The 14,093-nt window shown below is 44.7% G+C and overlaps 1 protein-coding gene across 11 annotated transcripts in view; it reads right to left on the bottom strand.

Moving 5' to 3' along the window:
• LOC118656434 (CREB binding protein) overlaps positions 1-14,093 on the bottom strand; it is a 179,614-nt gene that overhangs the window by 4,345 nt on the left and 161,176 nt on the right. For all 11 annotated transcript variants that reach the window (XM_036309774.1, XM_036309777.1, XM_036309775.1 and 8 more), the window contains 9 exons: positions 12,507-12,584; positions 12,115-12,182; positions 7,789-7,939; positions 7,265-7,411; positions 6,520-6,633; positions 5,257-5,422; positions 4,734-4,901; positions 1,068-1,229; positions 410-691 (listed from right to left, as the gene is read on the bottom strand). In XM_036309774.1, the coding sequence (XP_036165667.1) occupies positions 410-691; positions 1,068-1,229; positions 4,734-4,901; positions 5,257-5,422; positions 6,520-6,633; positions 7,265-7,411; positions 7,789-7,939; positions 12,115-12,182; positions 12,507-12,584 (1,336 nt within the window). The remainder of the gene's footprint in view (positions 1-409; positions 692-1,067; positions 1,230-4,733; positions 4,902-5,256; positions 5,423-6,519; positions 6,634-7,264; positions 7,412-7,788; positions 7,940-12,114; positions 12,183-12,506; positions 12,585-14,093) is intronic.

Here is a 14,093-nt window from a genome sequence, read left to right as displayed (position 1 = left end):
GACTCCCAGGAAGACTAGCTTGTCCTGCCAAGGGGATCCTGTCACTGTCATGCTCAGTTTGTTCAGGACCAGACCATGCTCCACGAAGGTAGAGAGGCTTTTTATCTTGAATGTCTGGTGTTGAACCTAGTGCAGTCACATAGCAGAAACCCAATCAATAAGAGTTAGATCTTCTTATGTGTGAACTAAAATAAAACAAACAATCTATCTCATAATCAATAGCGCCCTTAGAGGAGCAGTGATCATTTTTCTCTCCTGAGAAGTGCCAACTGTCTAATAGTTCAACCTAAAATGCAAATGCATAGACCACAGAGGGCTGGGAGCAGCCAAGGGGACCTCAGATTCGTGGACCACACCAGCGCTGCCAGTTCTGTCAGAGCGAGGCACAGGGAGGGAGATATGGGCCTACCTCGCACACGGTACAATGCCAGCGTGTCTCCACATGGTGCTTGCACTCATTGCAGGTGTAGACAAAGCGGTCCTGGCCCTGGGTGTGCAACTCCACCAGCATGCACAGCGTGGACCACTTGGACCGCCTCAGAGAGGAGAATTCCCAGTGCTTGTCCCTGGCGAGGGTGAGGAAGGCGTCGCGCCCATCCATGAGGTCGCAGCTGAGCAGGGGGTCGGGGTCAACAATAGGGGGCAGCGTATTGATGACAGGCCCAGCATGGAGGTGGATCACAAAGAAGACCTGCAGGAAGAACAGCAGGAGTATGTCAGCCCACAGAGAGCGTGCTGAGGAGGGCTGGCCCTGCAGGGCCCCGGGCTACCCCGGCTTGCAGAACTGAGACTGCGCTGAGCCTGACACCTGCTGTCCCAGGGGTGTGTCAAAGGCCCAACTCCCTGGGGATGAACTGACTTGATGATGCATTGTGTGGTGTTATCCAACCAGCCAGGTCTGCCTTTTAGGGGCTGGTCCTCCCACTGTGTGCACCAAACAGTGTGTCACCATGCCTTTTCCCTTCTCTTGGCCAGGGGCAGGGTTGTGGCTTCTTCAGCAACCCCCCTCCTTTATTTTGGTTCAGGGGGCACAAATCCTGGGTTCTGTGGCCTGCCCTGTATCTCACCTCTTTGTGTTTCTCCATGGTAGCGTAGAGCTTCTGGGACAAGTCGTTGGACACGTTGGGCATACTGGGTTTCTTCTTGTTGGCCCGGCTGATACTGCTTTTATTCTTGTTGGTTTTCTTGTTGTTCTTTTTCTTGGCATTCTTGCTGTCACCCTGGCTGCCCTGCAACAACACAGACTTGTCAGACAAGCCCAGCCTCCTCCTCCAGGTCCAGTATCTAGCCGGGACTCCCAGCTCCAGGCCCTGGACTGTGGATGTGCTCAACACAGAACCAGGGTTAATGGAACACAGGAAATAAAATAACAAGTGCCTGTGATTGTCTCCTCATCTGGACAAGTCAGCACACATACTCACTCTGGGTGCTGAAAGGACTGTCACTCCAGGAAGCACCCTTTGCAGATCTCTACCTACATGGGCTATGTAAACACACTGCTGCCTTCACAGGAAACTGCAGCGGGAAAAGTGACGAGGATGGAAGCAGGGCCTGTATATTCAGCTAAGACCCCAATGGGCACAGTGGTGATACATCAACAGAGAGCAAGTGTGGCCTGTGTCATGAAGGCCACAGGACATGTTACCTCTTGAGGGAAGAACACACCTGGGACGCTAATTTGGAATCTAGCAACAGAGGAAGCAATTTTACATTGTTTCAAGTCATCCCACTGGACACCTGCAGTTCCATGGCATATCCTGCATGCTCAGTGGCTTATTCTTTGCTTTTGAAAGACTCCAAATATCCACAAGTGAGAGAAATGGGAAAGGTGCTAATGAAGAAGCCGCTGCACAGATAGGAGCAGGTCCCAAGCAAGGCTACAGGACATCTTCCTGACCCTGCTCCCATTCTCCAGGCCCACTCAGGCCTGAAACACATCATTAGTGCTGCAACTGGCTTAAGTCTAAGTGGTTTTGCTGCTCAGTTAAAATGCTCCTACTCGAAGAACTCAGGCTTAGTTATTCAGGTTTCAAGGCGAGAATGCTCATTTGGTCTGGTCCAAAGAACATAGTTTATAACTAGGGGAGAGAGAGGAAGAGGTAGGGAGAGAAGGCAAGAAGGGTGGGGGGAGAGATAAACACACACATACACTGGGTGCTGAAAGGAGTGACACTTTAGGGCAGTGGTTCTCAACCTTCTGGCCCTTTAAATACAGTTCCTCATGTTGTGACCCAACCATAAAATTATTTTCGTTGCTACTTCATAACTGTAATGTTGCTACTGTTATGAATTGTAATGTAAATATCTGATATGCAGGATGGTCTTAGTCGACCCCTGTGAAAAGGGGCGTTTGACTGCCAAAGGGGTCGCGGCCCACAGGTTGAGAACCGCTGCTTTAGGGGAAGTGCAGTTGCACTCTACCTCCTCCACCACCACCACCTCTGAGAAAGAGCCAGGAGGGGACTAAGAAGTCCTGACAACTGGAAGTAACGTGGACCCAGATCAGAAAAGGTCACTGATAAAAACTAAGGACACTGAATGAACTTTGGACTCTGGTTAACAATGATGTATCAATACTGGTTAAGCAATTGTAACAAATGCAGCACACGGATTTAAGATGCCAGGTACTAGAATACCCGTAGCTCTGTATCATCTGCTCAAGTTTTTTCTAAGCCTTTATTCTAAAATATAAAGCCTATGTTTTATTTTATTATTTTTAAAAAATATTTTTATTGATTTTAGAGAGAGGAAAGGAGAGGGGGAGAGAGAAACATTAATGATGAGAGAGAATCATTGACTGGCTGCCTCCTGTATGCCCCCCACTGGGGACTGAGCCCACAACCCGGGCATGTGCCCTGACCAGGAATAGAACTACAACCTCCTGGTTCACAGGTCGATGCCCAGCCACTGAGTTACACCAGCCGGACTAAAGCCTTTATTTTAAAAGTTATAAAATATATAGATTTACTTTACAGTTTATGAAACATAGCCAAATAATAAAAATAGATATTTTTTTGCCACCAAAGCAATAGCTGCTCTGCACATTTACTTTGTGTATTTTCTTTACAAAGCTGGGGTCATACACAAGTTGAGGTTGCTCCTGGTGCTTCTCCACTATGGCAACACCTTTCCATGTCTCCTATTAAAACCACTTTTAATGGCAAAGCATCATTCCATCACAAGTGCTGCCCATAACTATGTGAACTGAACACTCCATCCCTCACCTCCATGTCCTGCTATCTCCACCACATACAAATCCATGGTTAGCAATGGCTGGCTCAGGCATCAGCCTTTATCTAGTTCTAACTCCCAGAGAGCCCCACCAACATTAGGCCAGAGGCAGGCAACGAGGTACATGTCCTTGACTGGGAATCAAGCCCATGACCCTTTAGTCCTAGGGCCGACGCTCTAACCACTGAGCAACTGGCCAGGGCTCCTCTTGGATATTTACAGGCACTGAAACATTAACATGTCTGCAGCCAATTCTTTTTTTTTTTTTTAAATATATTTTACTGATTTTTTATAGAGAGGAAGGGAGAGGGATACAGAGTTAGAAACATCGATGAGAGAGAAACATCGATTCAGCTGCCTCTTGCACGCCCCCTACTGGGGATGTGCCCGCAACCCAGGTAACATGCCCTTGACCGGAATCGAACCTGGGACCCTTGAGTCTGCAGACCGACGCTCTATCCAGTGAGCCAAACCGGTTAGGGCTGCAGCCAATTCTTGACTTCTTCCCCCAGATATGCTCTCCCTCTTCCTCTTCCCTCAGGTAGAGGTAGCAACAGACACAATGGGCAACCCTGACCCAGGATTTTCCTCATATGCCACAAAGATCCACCCCAAACTCTGGGGCTGCTACTGTTAAGATACACAGCGTATTTCCCACAGCCTCGACAGCTACGAGCCAAAACACCAAGTCTTACTGGACACCCCAAAGCAGGGCTCACTTGCTCACAACTCGGATGCCTAAAGTTTCTCCTCCTCCTGCTGGAAGCTTCGTCTCTCAGGGACCCTCTGGGTTCCTTCTCACCAGGTCAGTCTCTGCTCAGATGCCTCTTCCCAGACAAGCCCCTCCCCCCATTCCCTCCTATTCCCTGTGCTTCCTTTTCTCCACAGCTTGCACCACTATCTCGAGTGTGCTGGACATGTGTTTTTCTTGTTTCTCCTACTAGAACATACATCCCTTGAGGGCAGGGATGGTGTTTTCCTTAGTTCTCAGTGCACTGCTCAGGCTCATGACTGCACACAGCATGAGTGCGAGTGCGGACACCACAGAAAGAGCTGAAGGTGTGTGTGTTTAGTTTGTAAAATACTCTTAAATCAATTGATTGGTCCCTGGCTGTGACACATTCATGACACACCTGTTTCTGTCTCCATCTGTTCTGGGCTCCCTGGCAGGGCACCCACCTCTCATCTTTCTGTGCCTTGGCCCTCTCTGTTATGCACAGAGATGCTGAAGTAAGCACCTCCTGTCCCCTGATGTGTCTCTAGTGCCCACATCTCAGATCGCCCAGCAACCAGTGTGGTTTGTGCTTCCAAGCCCCAGACATATTGTGCATGGTGACAAGGTAAGGTTATGCATGAAAATACCACCACACACAAAAAGGCCACACCATGTGAACTCAACAGCATAAGTTCACTCTCCAACCTGCCAGAATTCGTCCTTCAGCGTACACATCTGGGGCACCAGCTTTCCAGGAGGGTGGGGTAGTGGGACGTAGGGGCTTTACCTCTGTAGTCTCACTGGCTGCAGTGCTCTCTTCCTTCTTCCTCTCTTCTTCTTCTTGTTCCAGCTCCTTAATGCTCTCCTCCAACACGTTGGGCCAGAAGTCACCCTCAAAATAGGGCAATTCCTTGGCACTGGTGAGCCTGTCTTCAGTTGCTTGTTTGAAAATGTCCTGAGCGTAAACAAAGCACAGCAGTGAGATAAGGGGCTCAGGCAAAGCTCCTGAGGAAGGGGCAGAGCAGGCCACAACACCGAAGAGGATCCTGGTGCAGCATATTCCCATGGTGCACAATGGCCAAGATCAGCCAATTTAAACAGACGACATGACAGCACTGCTTTCAGACTGCCAACTAGAAATCTTGATAGACTGCAGATAAAATGCTTTTACATTTTTATTTCACTTTTTTTCCTTTGGCTTTCTGATCCTCGTTAAGTGAATACAATTCTAACATATGTGAGTGTGAGAGAAAGACACCTGAAGGTATAACAAAGCCACTGCATGCCCTCCTTCAGTAAACACCAGGTACCTTGTAGTCATGGATGATCCGTTCTGCAAAAGCCTTGTCCAGCATCTTTTTGTACCACTCCTGTAGGCGCTTCGGTTTTGGGATTTTTTGATCAGGGGGGTGGCAATGGAAGATGTAGTCATCTCCTTCACTTGGGGGACAGGCCCAGATATGTCCTGTCACATACCTGCAGGATACACACACATAATTCAGATCAAGTGCTGAGCCAAACTATCCCTGCTTTCAAGGAGTAACAGTTGAGGAAGAGGGACCAAAGCAAGGACAGAAATAACTATATATAAAGAAAAAGGAAAGCAAAGAAATGGCCACAATGCTTGTGGCAGAATGGATAAGACATTTAGAGAGATTCCAAACCAGTGTGATGGGAGTTGGGGATGCATGGGTAAGGCCAAACATCCCTAGTGTGCAAATGCACACCTAGAATTCAGCCCTAAGATGCTTCCTTCTCAGGTTGTGCAGGTCGGGCAGGGGCCTAGGCTGTAAGGGAACCTGTGAGCACAGGAGAAAGCCTGGGAAGACAGTGACTCATTAGGGTTATCAAATGGCTTTTACCCAGGGACACACTGAATTTCACCTACTTTCTTCTGCACATAGGAAAGGCAGTTGGGTATTTCTAAGGGTTCAAGTTAAAATAAATCTTACTCATTCTGTTTAAGACACCTCAATCAAATATCTCCAACTTTTTCAAATTTGGGAAAGGAATATGACAGATCTAGAACATGACAACAGATATAAAGAATTCAGAGGCAAGAGACCACATCTTGTAGGTTCCCATTCTTACAAAACATTGAGAAAAAGCAAATTTATGGGGACAGAAAGCAGATTAGTGCTCATTGGGGGTAGGGGTGGGACAAGGATTAAGAACAAATGGGCACAGGGATCTTATTGGGAGATGACAATGTTCTGAGACTGATTAAAGGTGATGGCTACACCACTCCATAAAGTTACTAAAAGTCAGTGAAGTGTACACCTGAAATAGGCGAACTTTATAATATATAACATATGCTTCAATAAATTTTTTTTTAAAAAAGACACCAGAATGGAAAAATAATGAAAAGAATGCAGAAGGCAGAAAAAGTGCATACATTGTCCTGAGAAGCCCCAAGAACATGAGAGAAGCTCTGGAGGCTTCAGAATCCAGCTAAGGACGTTAAAATAAAAACACATCAAACTTAAACATTCTCATTATTTCACAAAATAAATACATAGTTAAAATTAAAAATGGAGCTTTAATTAGTTCTGGATAATCTAAATGAAACTCACCCCAATTTCTTCACATATTCTAAATATCCAATAAGGATCTCATGGTAAACAGCTGTCCGCAGGCATCGGGGTCGGAAGAAATGAATACTGTCCAGATAAGATATGTACACACGCCTGGGTGTGGGAGAGAGAATTAATCAACAGCTCAGGGCATCCTGAAATAAATTTTATTTAACAGCATTTACACTGACCACAAAAAGCATATAAAAACACAAGAAAACTCCCATTGCCAACTGTCGCTGCCAATCAATAAAATGGAATCCAATTCATCACCAAAGTGAGAAGCAATGGCATCTCATCACTTACCACAGAGAACCATGGATAGTTTAGGGCAAACTACAAAAAGACATTTTTAAATTCCCTCTCACCCAGATTCTAGAATGAACACGAAAGAACTCTTCATAGAGGTACTTCATTTTTTTTTTTTTTAGGTGCATCAGAGAATGTCCAGGCTCATGGAGTGGTCCCCACCCCATTCTCGGTGGCTCTACCTGCCCCAGGTAAGACAGGGACAACAGCAAGACCAGAACCAGGACCCATGAATACTCAAAACACAAAACAGGCTTGAAATAGTCATAGAAACCTTTCACTCCCCACTGGCTTAGAGGAAACATAAATGTAATTTGGTTAATCAATAGTGGATTATTTAATTTTAACCCGGCTCTAAAGCACACAGGTTCTCTAAGACACATAGAACCTCATTATAAGACAGCATGACACCCCTTGAAAGGAGATAGAGGACTACCTTGTGTTTGGAGGGGGGCAATCAGAGCCATATTCTTGGACATGCATTCCAAAGAAGCATACATCCACTCCATCAATTTCCTCAAAAGCAAAGAGAGCTTTGGTTCGATACGGGAAAGATTCAGACATTTCCCCAGAGTCCACAAACCTGAAATAAAAGTCAGAATCTGATGTTTGCATGCATCATTATTCATAAGGTACTTTATAACCTAGATCTGCTGCTCTAAACCGCTCAGGGTAGAGGAGATAGAGGCCTGTCACTTCTGACTACCAGCCCAGAGCTCTTACCACTAGTGTGAGCAGCTTGGAGCTTTGATCCCATTCTTTGTGACACTGTTTCACTTGATTGGGAATTTTACCTTCTCTAATGAATTTGGGATAGAAAGAAGGGCTTGCAACACACTAACCACTGAAAATCTTTAAATTATGCAAAAAGCTATCAGAAAGTGGGGCTTTTGTTAACCAGGTGGGGTAAGCACTAGAACAGTGCTGTTTTGGAAAATAGCACAATGTCTGCACACAAACCGTGACTTCATCCCAGGCTTGACCTCCACAGTCTTATCTGAGCTGGCCACCACTCGAACAAAGACCTCCCCGGCTTCAGGATGATTCTGTCGCCGCAAAAACTTGTTGACTCGGTCTTCCAAGTGGTTTCCCAATCGCGTGGTTTGCAGTCCTGAAAAATTTAGAAAGAGCAGAGCAGGTGAGAGAGCTTTGGAAGGACTATGGAGAAGGCAACGGAGACCACAGATTCCTCCTTTTCCTTTCAGGGTAATCTGACATATTTTATTTGTGTTTGGGGTGTGTGTGTGTGTGTGTGTGTGTGTGTGTGTGTGTTGTTTTTTTGATTAATCCTCACCCAAGGGTATTTTTCTCTTGATTGTTTTCTTTTTTCTAGGGAGAGTGGAAGAGAGAAACATCAATGAGAGAGGGACACATTGATTGGTTATCTCCTGAACACCCCCCGACTAGGGTCTGGGAGGAGCCTGCAACCAATGTATGTGCCATTGACCAGAATTGAACCCAGGACCCTTTGGTCCGCAGGCCGACGCTCTATCCACCAAGCCAAACCGGCTATGGGAATCTGACATATTTTAAAAGAATTAACGTTCTGTCCTGGCCAGCTGGCTTAGTTGGTTGGGGTGTCGTCCCATACACCAAAACTTTGCGGGTTCGATGCCCGGTTGGGGTGTGTAAGAGAGGCAAACGATCAATTTCTCTCTCTCTCATTGATGTCTGTCTGTCTCTCTCAAAATTAATAAAAACATATCCTTGGATGAGGATTAAAAAAAAAAGAAAGAATTAACATTTTCTAAAACCAGAAGGGACTTAGTTTATCGTATGAAGTAAGCGTTTTATGAGGGAAAGGGGTACTCTAGAATCTCAGGCACTCTACATCTTCAAAATTGCCATCAATTGCCCTGATATTTCCATCTTTTTTGAACCATAAGGGCAGAGGAGCCATGAAGGTGCACCTGAATCTGAAAGAAGATGGGCTATGGAGTAAAGTGGGGGAGCAGGCATAAGAAGGGCCATGCTGTGCCCACCAGCCTTCTGCTCCCTCCCCCTGGGCCTGGTGAGGTGGAGATCTGGCCCTGGGTGCTCCCATGTAGCTGCTCAGAGTCACAGCTGTGCCCCAAGGCTAGAACTCTAACGGAAGCAGGGAGCCTGCCACTGCTTCCCTGGAGGAGGTCAGGGTTGCTGCGCATGTGTTCCTTGACCCACTCTCCCCTTCCTGCCCAGCTGTGAGGAGAGCCCTCACTGCAGAGTTAAGACAGAGTACACAGTACATTCCATGGCCAACTAAGCTCTGTGAGTGTTCCTATTATGGCAAGTGCACGGACACGGTCTCATACCCAGGCCTGCCCCAGCTCCGTTCCTGGGTAGGTTCCTCTTCCCCTCCACAATCCTCTCTTCAAGGGACCACCCAAGCATGACCACTGTGACAGGGCATATACAGCAAGCTACCCAAAGGCAACACATCAGCCATAGCATAAAAAACTCCTTGCACGTGAGAAAAAATAAGACTAGCATCAAGAGCTGCACAAGGTTCACAAGAATTATTTATATATAATAGGATTTTAAAGTTTTCTACTTTATACTTATTGATTTCAAAAATACTTACAACAATAAGAAATGTTTTTAAAAAGGTATTTGGGATTTTAGAAGATTCCTTACTGAGGGCAAGAAATATATGGAAAATTTAGACTAACTTTCTTAATCCCATTTTTCTGTGATAAAATACCAATGGTGGAGTTCGTTTGATATATAAGTTATGCCTCAAGAAAAATAATTTAAAAAGAAAAACACAATGGCAATAAAATAAAAAACACACAGGAAAACAAAAACTTGAAAAGCTATAAAAATTCAGGGGAGTGCATTTGTGATCTATTTCACATGCTGATGAAGATGGACCCTGTACACAGCTGTGTGGTCACACTCTGGACCCCTCCCAATGCAGCATACCCCACACCCGAGACAGCTATCCTGAGAAATGCAGCCTCAGCTGTACGGCACAGGCCATCTCGTCTGTTCTTTGTGAAGAAAAGGCTCACATTCTTGCCCATGTTCTCCCATTGCCCCTCCATGCTGCTGCTGAGTACGTTTTGTTCCCTCATGAGGCGTTTCCAATCCAGAAGGGAGGACACACCTAAGAAGAGCCACCATAGTGAGGGAATCCCCCTACCTTCTGAAAATACGACCCACACACTATGATTTCCAAATAGCAGACCAAAGGACCTTTAAAATTAGGTCTTTACTTTTTTCTTCAAATCACCGGAGTGAAAGCAGGGTGATTCTCATCCATGTGATGCACACATGGAGGTGTATTTCAGGTCTTCTAGTGTTTATGCAGTAGGCCTTTCTCCCATTTTTTTGGGGGTGGGGGGGTGCTTTTCTCTTTATGTGATCAAATCCTTTAGCTTATTGCTTTCTCACTCTGGGTTTATTTTTTAGGAAGGTTTTTTATAACCCAACACAGTGAAAATACTCTTACTGTGACCTTGAGTTCACTTGCAGTTGTTTCCTTTTCTCCTTTAACCATATGAAATGGAATCGTGTGTGTGGTATAAGGTAGGGAGGTGGCTCTGGATGGATGGTCAATTGTGACTATCATTCACTGACTACCAGTTGAAAGACATATTTAATATTCACTCAGTGCAAATATGAATGAGGCAAACTTTCCTTTGTGATCTACAAAAACTCGGAACACAAGGGTGACACTAGACTTCTAAGATCCTTTTCTGTAAGCAAATGTTCTATATCTTAAACACTAAAGCTCATCTACGTAAGGTCCACATGTCTTTCTCTCCCATTCTCTGGACACGGGGTGAGCTGTGACCCCGTACACCTCACCCTTGTGCCTTCCAGCTGAAGTTGCTCTTCTAGTGAGATCTAGCTCTCTTGGCAGTTTAGTTTGGTCACTGAAGCTCTGGCCTAAGCAAGTGTTTCTAAGTTGCTGACTGCTTTAGTGATTTCACTCAGAATGGACCCTCTAAGGTAGAGGCAACTACTTTCCCCCAAGGCACATCTGGCAAGGTCTGGAGACATTTCTGATGTTCACCACCCATGAGGATGAGGGTTATTGATATTTAGTAGGCTGCAGCCAGGGATGCTGCTAAAATCCTACAAAGCACAGGACAGCCATCATAACAATGATCTGGTCCTGAATGTCAATAGCGGCTCAGCAGAGAAATCCTAATCTAAAGATAAATATTACAGTAGCCAATAAGAGGTCAATGGGAGAAAAAAGAGGAAATATGTAATACTTTCAACAATAAAAATTAAAAAAAAAAATTACAGTAGCCAGTGAGTTTCTAAGTATCTCAAAACATTTTATAACAGTGAGTTTAAGTTATAAGATAACTATGGATTTTATTAACTACAGGGTTTGAACTTGAATTGACAACTTGGAAGCCTATGGAATGACTTCCTTTTTGCCTGCTTCACGTCCCCTCCTTCCCCCAGCATGTGACCTCTCCTCCATCCCATCTCTCTTCTATTCCCAGCACCTCAGATGACCTGGCTCTTGTTGGAGACACCCTGAGCTGTGTGCTAGTCACCTATCCTGCTGCAGGGAGTACTGGGAAGGTGCACTTCAAGGCTCCTACTCAGGTTCTCTATTAACTCAGCAAAAGGACAGCCTGGGAATGCCATGCTGTGGAAGGTACCCTCAGTACTTGAGAATCAAGTGGACAAAGGTTACGTATTGTACACTTTTGAAAAGAATGATATCTATAAAAAAAAATCAGATCTATGAAAAGTTACTTTTAGTAGCAACAGACAGATATCATAAAGAGATACCAGCAGCCACTCTAAATGCAGCAACATTCCCAAGTCTGTGCAGACCAGGTGCCTACCAGTCTTGGGTGGATGATGGCTGATTCCCAGGGAACTTGAGAGGGTCACTCCTCTCAACAGCAGAGTCCACACCTAGTGATGGGCAAGTGACTGCCCATACTTGGGCCCAAGATTGAGTGTGTGGCTCAGACAGAACAACTGTGTATGTGTGTGTGTTTTGGGGGAGGTCTTATTTTTAAGCAACTTAAGAAGGATCTGCTGACAAATTTTCTCTTTAGAATTCACAAAGTTTACAATGTAGCTAAGCTTTCTAAACTTGCATCTAAAACAAGGATTGAGCAAAAAGCTGACTCTGATATGATCAGGTCAAATGGTTCTTTAAGAGGAAGATAAGAAAAATAAAAAGTATTAGAAAACAAACTCACAGATAAAAAAATGTTGGACAGGTCATCTACAAAGCCACGTGTTAAGAGGATCCAAAGAAAAACTGGGGTAATTATACAAGTTTTTACAATGTACAGATCAGGAAAAAGAAATCCTTCCAAAACTTACTCTTAGCACTGAATTTGTTTTCTTTTCGAGTTCTGCCAGTTTTCTTCAAGCAGTTGTCACATACAAATCTGCAAAAACATAATGGGTGTGATTAGATTATACAAAACAGTATAATCTAGTTGCCAAACTAGTGAAATGCAGCATTAAAATACGTTGTTGGCTGTTTAAATCGCATCATTATACAGAAGTGAAGAGGCAGACAGCTTTGATTCTATAATTCCTAAAGCAGGCAAACACTTAAGACTTAAAACTTAGAATTAACTGCCATCTATCGTAATTGCTGAATTCTTGCTGACAACAATGAATGAAATGCAGCAGCAGCATCAGGGACCCTCCCCTCCACTCTGTGCAAAACTGCTTTCCTTTGCCCAAGATCACAGGAAATTACTCACCCTGACGGCCAAATGATATCATAGTGCAAAACACAAATTTGATGCATTTTCCGGCCACACTCCTTGCAATCAACAAAACTGGAAGACAAAGAAAGCAAACTGAATACACAGGGAACCACAAAATAGAGAGGTCTTTAGGAGCTTGTGGACTATGTTCACTTGTCCTCTTGATTACTCTGAGCATCTAGTATTAATACATCTGTTGATTGATTCAGCCATATTTTAAAAATGCACCAGTATATTTTCTGTGGGAAAAGTTCGAATCCTTCTTTGTACAAATGCCTCATTCCTCTCTTCTCCCAATCTCCTTTGCAACTAGGAATGAACCTTTACTTTTAAAAAGTGCTATGATAAAGGCACATTTTATGGGCCAGTATTTCTGACAGTACTATACATCTTCAAGACCAACACTTGCTCTAGGTAAGTGCACATGCCTAAACTGACTTACGTAATAGAGAACAATACTTTCAATATTATAAACATTTATTCTTAGGCCCAGGCACAGGAAGTGTCTGTTCTGAGATAGTCACAAAGGTGGGAAGTTCCAAACTGACTAGTAAATGACAGTCCTTATTCAAGTAAACACTGGAGAGCAAGGGGACGCACTGAGCCACTTGCCCTCACTGCAGACCCCGCCCAAGCTCACCTGGAAATCTTAACTGCAACATACTTGAAGGTCAAAACCTATAATTTAGCCACTCCCTTAGCATCATCACAACTTACAGCTGGTGGAAGTCTTAAGTGGCAAGAAAGTGGGTTCAGGCTCTTCCAATCAGTCTGATGCTGAGCCCTATTACCTGATACATGATCAAGTCCCTGATCTTCCCACTGTCCTTGCTGAGCAAGGCTTCAACCACAAATCAAGCCTTACCCAGCTTCTCGTTCCTGCTCTACTGGAGGAAAAGACAAATTAAAAACTGCGCAAAACCGCAGCACCATTCAATGGCAATTCCATGCTGCGTTGCTCTCCCCATTCTATCTGGTGTTGTTCTGAACCTTCACTCCCTCCTCAAGTGCCGCATCACTGTCAACAAGTTCCTTCGCTGAAATTTCAACAGTTGAGCTCATCCCTGGGTTAAGAATTTAAAAGGTCAGCAGGTAACAACTCCCTCAGTTTCTGTGCCTGCTCCAAAAACACCCTATTCTCGACCCTTCTCCCTCCTATGTCAGGGAAGAGGAATGTAAAAAAAATAGGATATTTGTTCTAGACCCCATTTTATCAATTTTGAATTTCAATCTCTCTCCCCTTCTAACTATTATTAACCAACTGGTTTACTGCCCTTCCTACATTTTTATTCATGCATTTACCTAAGCCACCACTTAGACTGGACCTTTCCTCACCCTGCAGTGTGGTCTCTTCCACCAGAAGGCTGTTCAGGTCGGCCTTCCAACTCTTGCCTAAGCTGCTCCCCTGAGTCTCCTAACTAGTTCCCCTACTAGGGAGCAAAAGTCTTCCTCTCCACTGAATCTATCTCACAAATCCAGCATGATCTTTCTGTAACAGAAGCCAATGATGTCCCTCCAAACCTCCTTAGCACATCCAGGAGGAAACCTACAGGACAAAGAATTGTGTAAGGGCCCCTGCAC

This window comes from Myotis myotis, unplaced genomic scaffold, assembly GCF_014108235.1.
Source record: "Myotis myotis isolate mMyoMyo1 unplaced genomic scaffold, mMyoMyo1.p scaffold_m19_p_5, whole genome shotgun sequence".
Classification (NCBI taxonomy): Eukaryota; Metazoa; Chordata; class Mammalia; order Chiroptera; family Vespertilionidae; genus Myotis; species Myotis myotis.
Note: the sequence above shows the minus strand (reverse complement) of the source record. Positions and strands in the feature narration are given on the sequence as shown.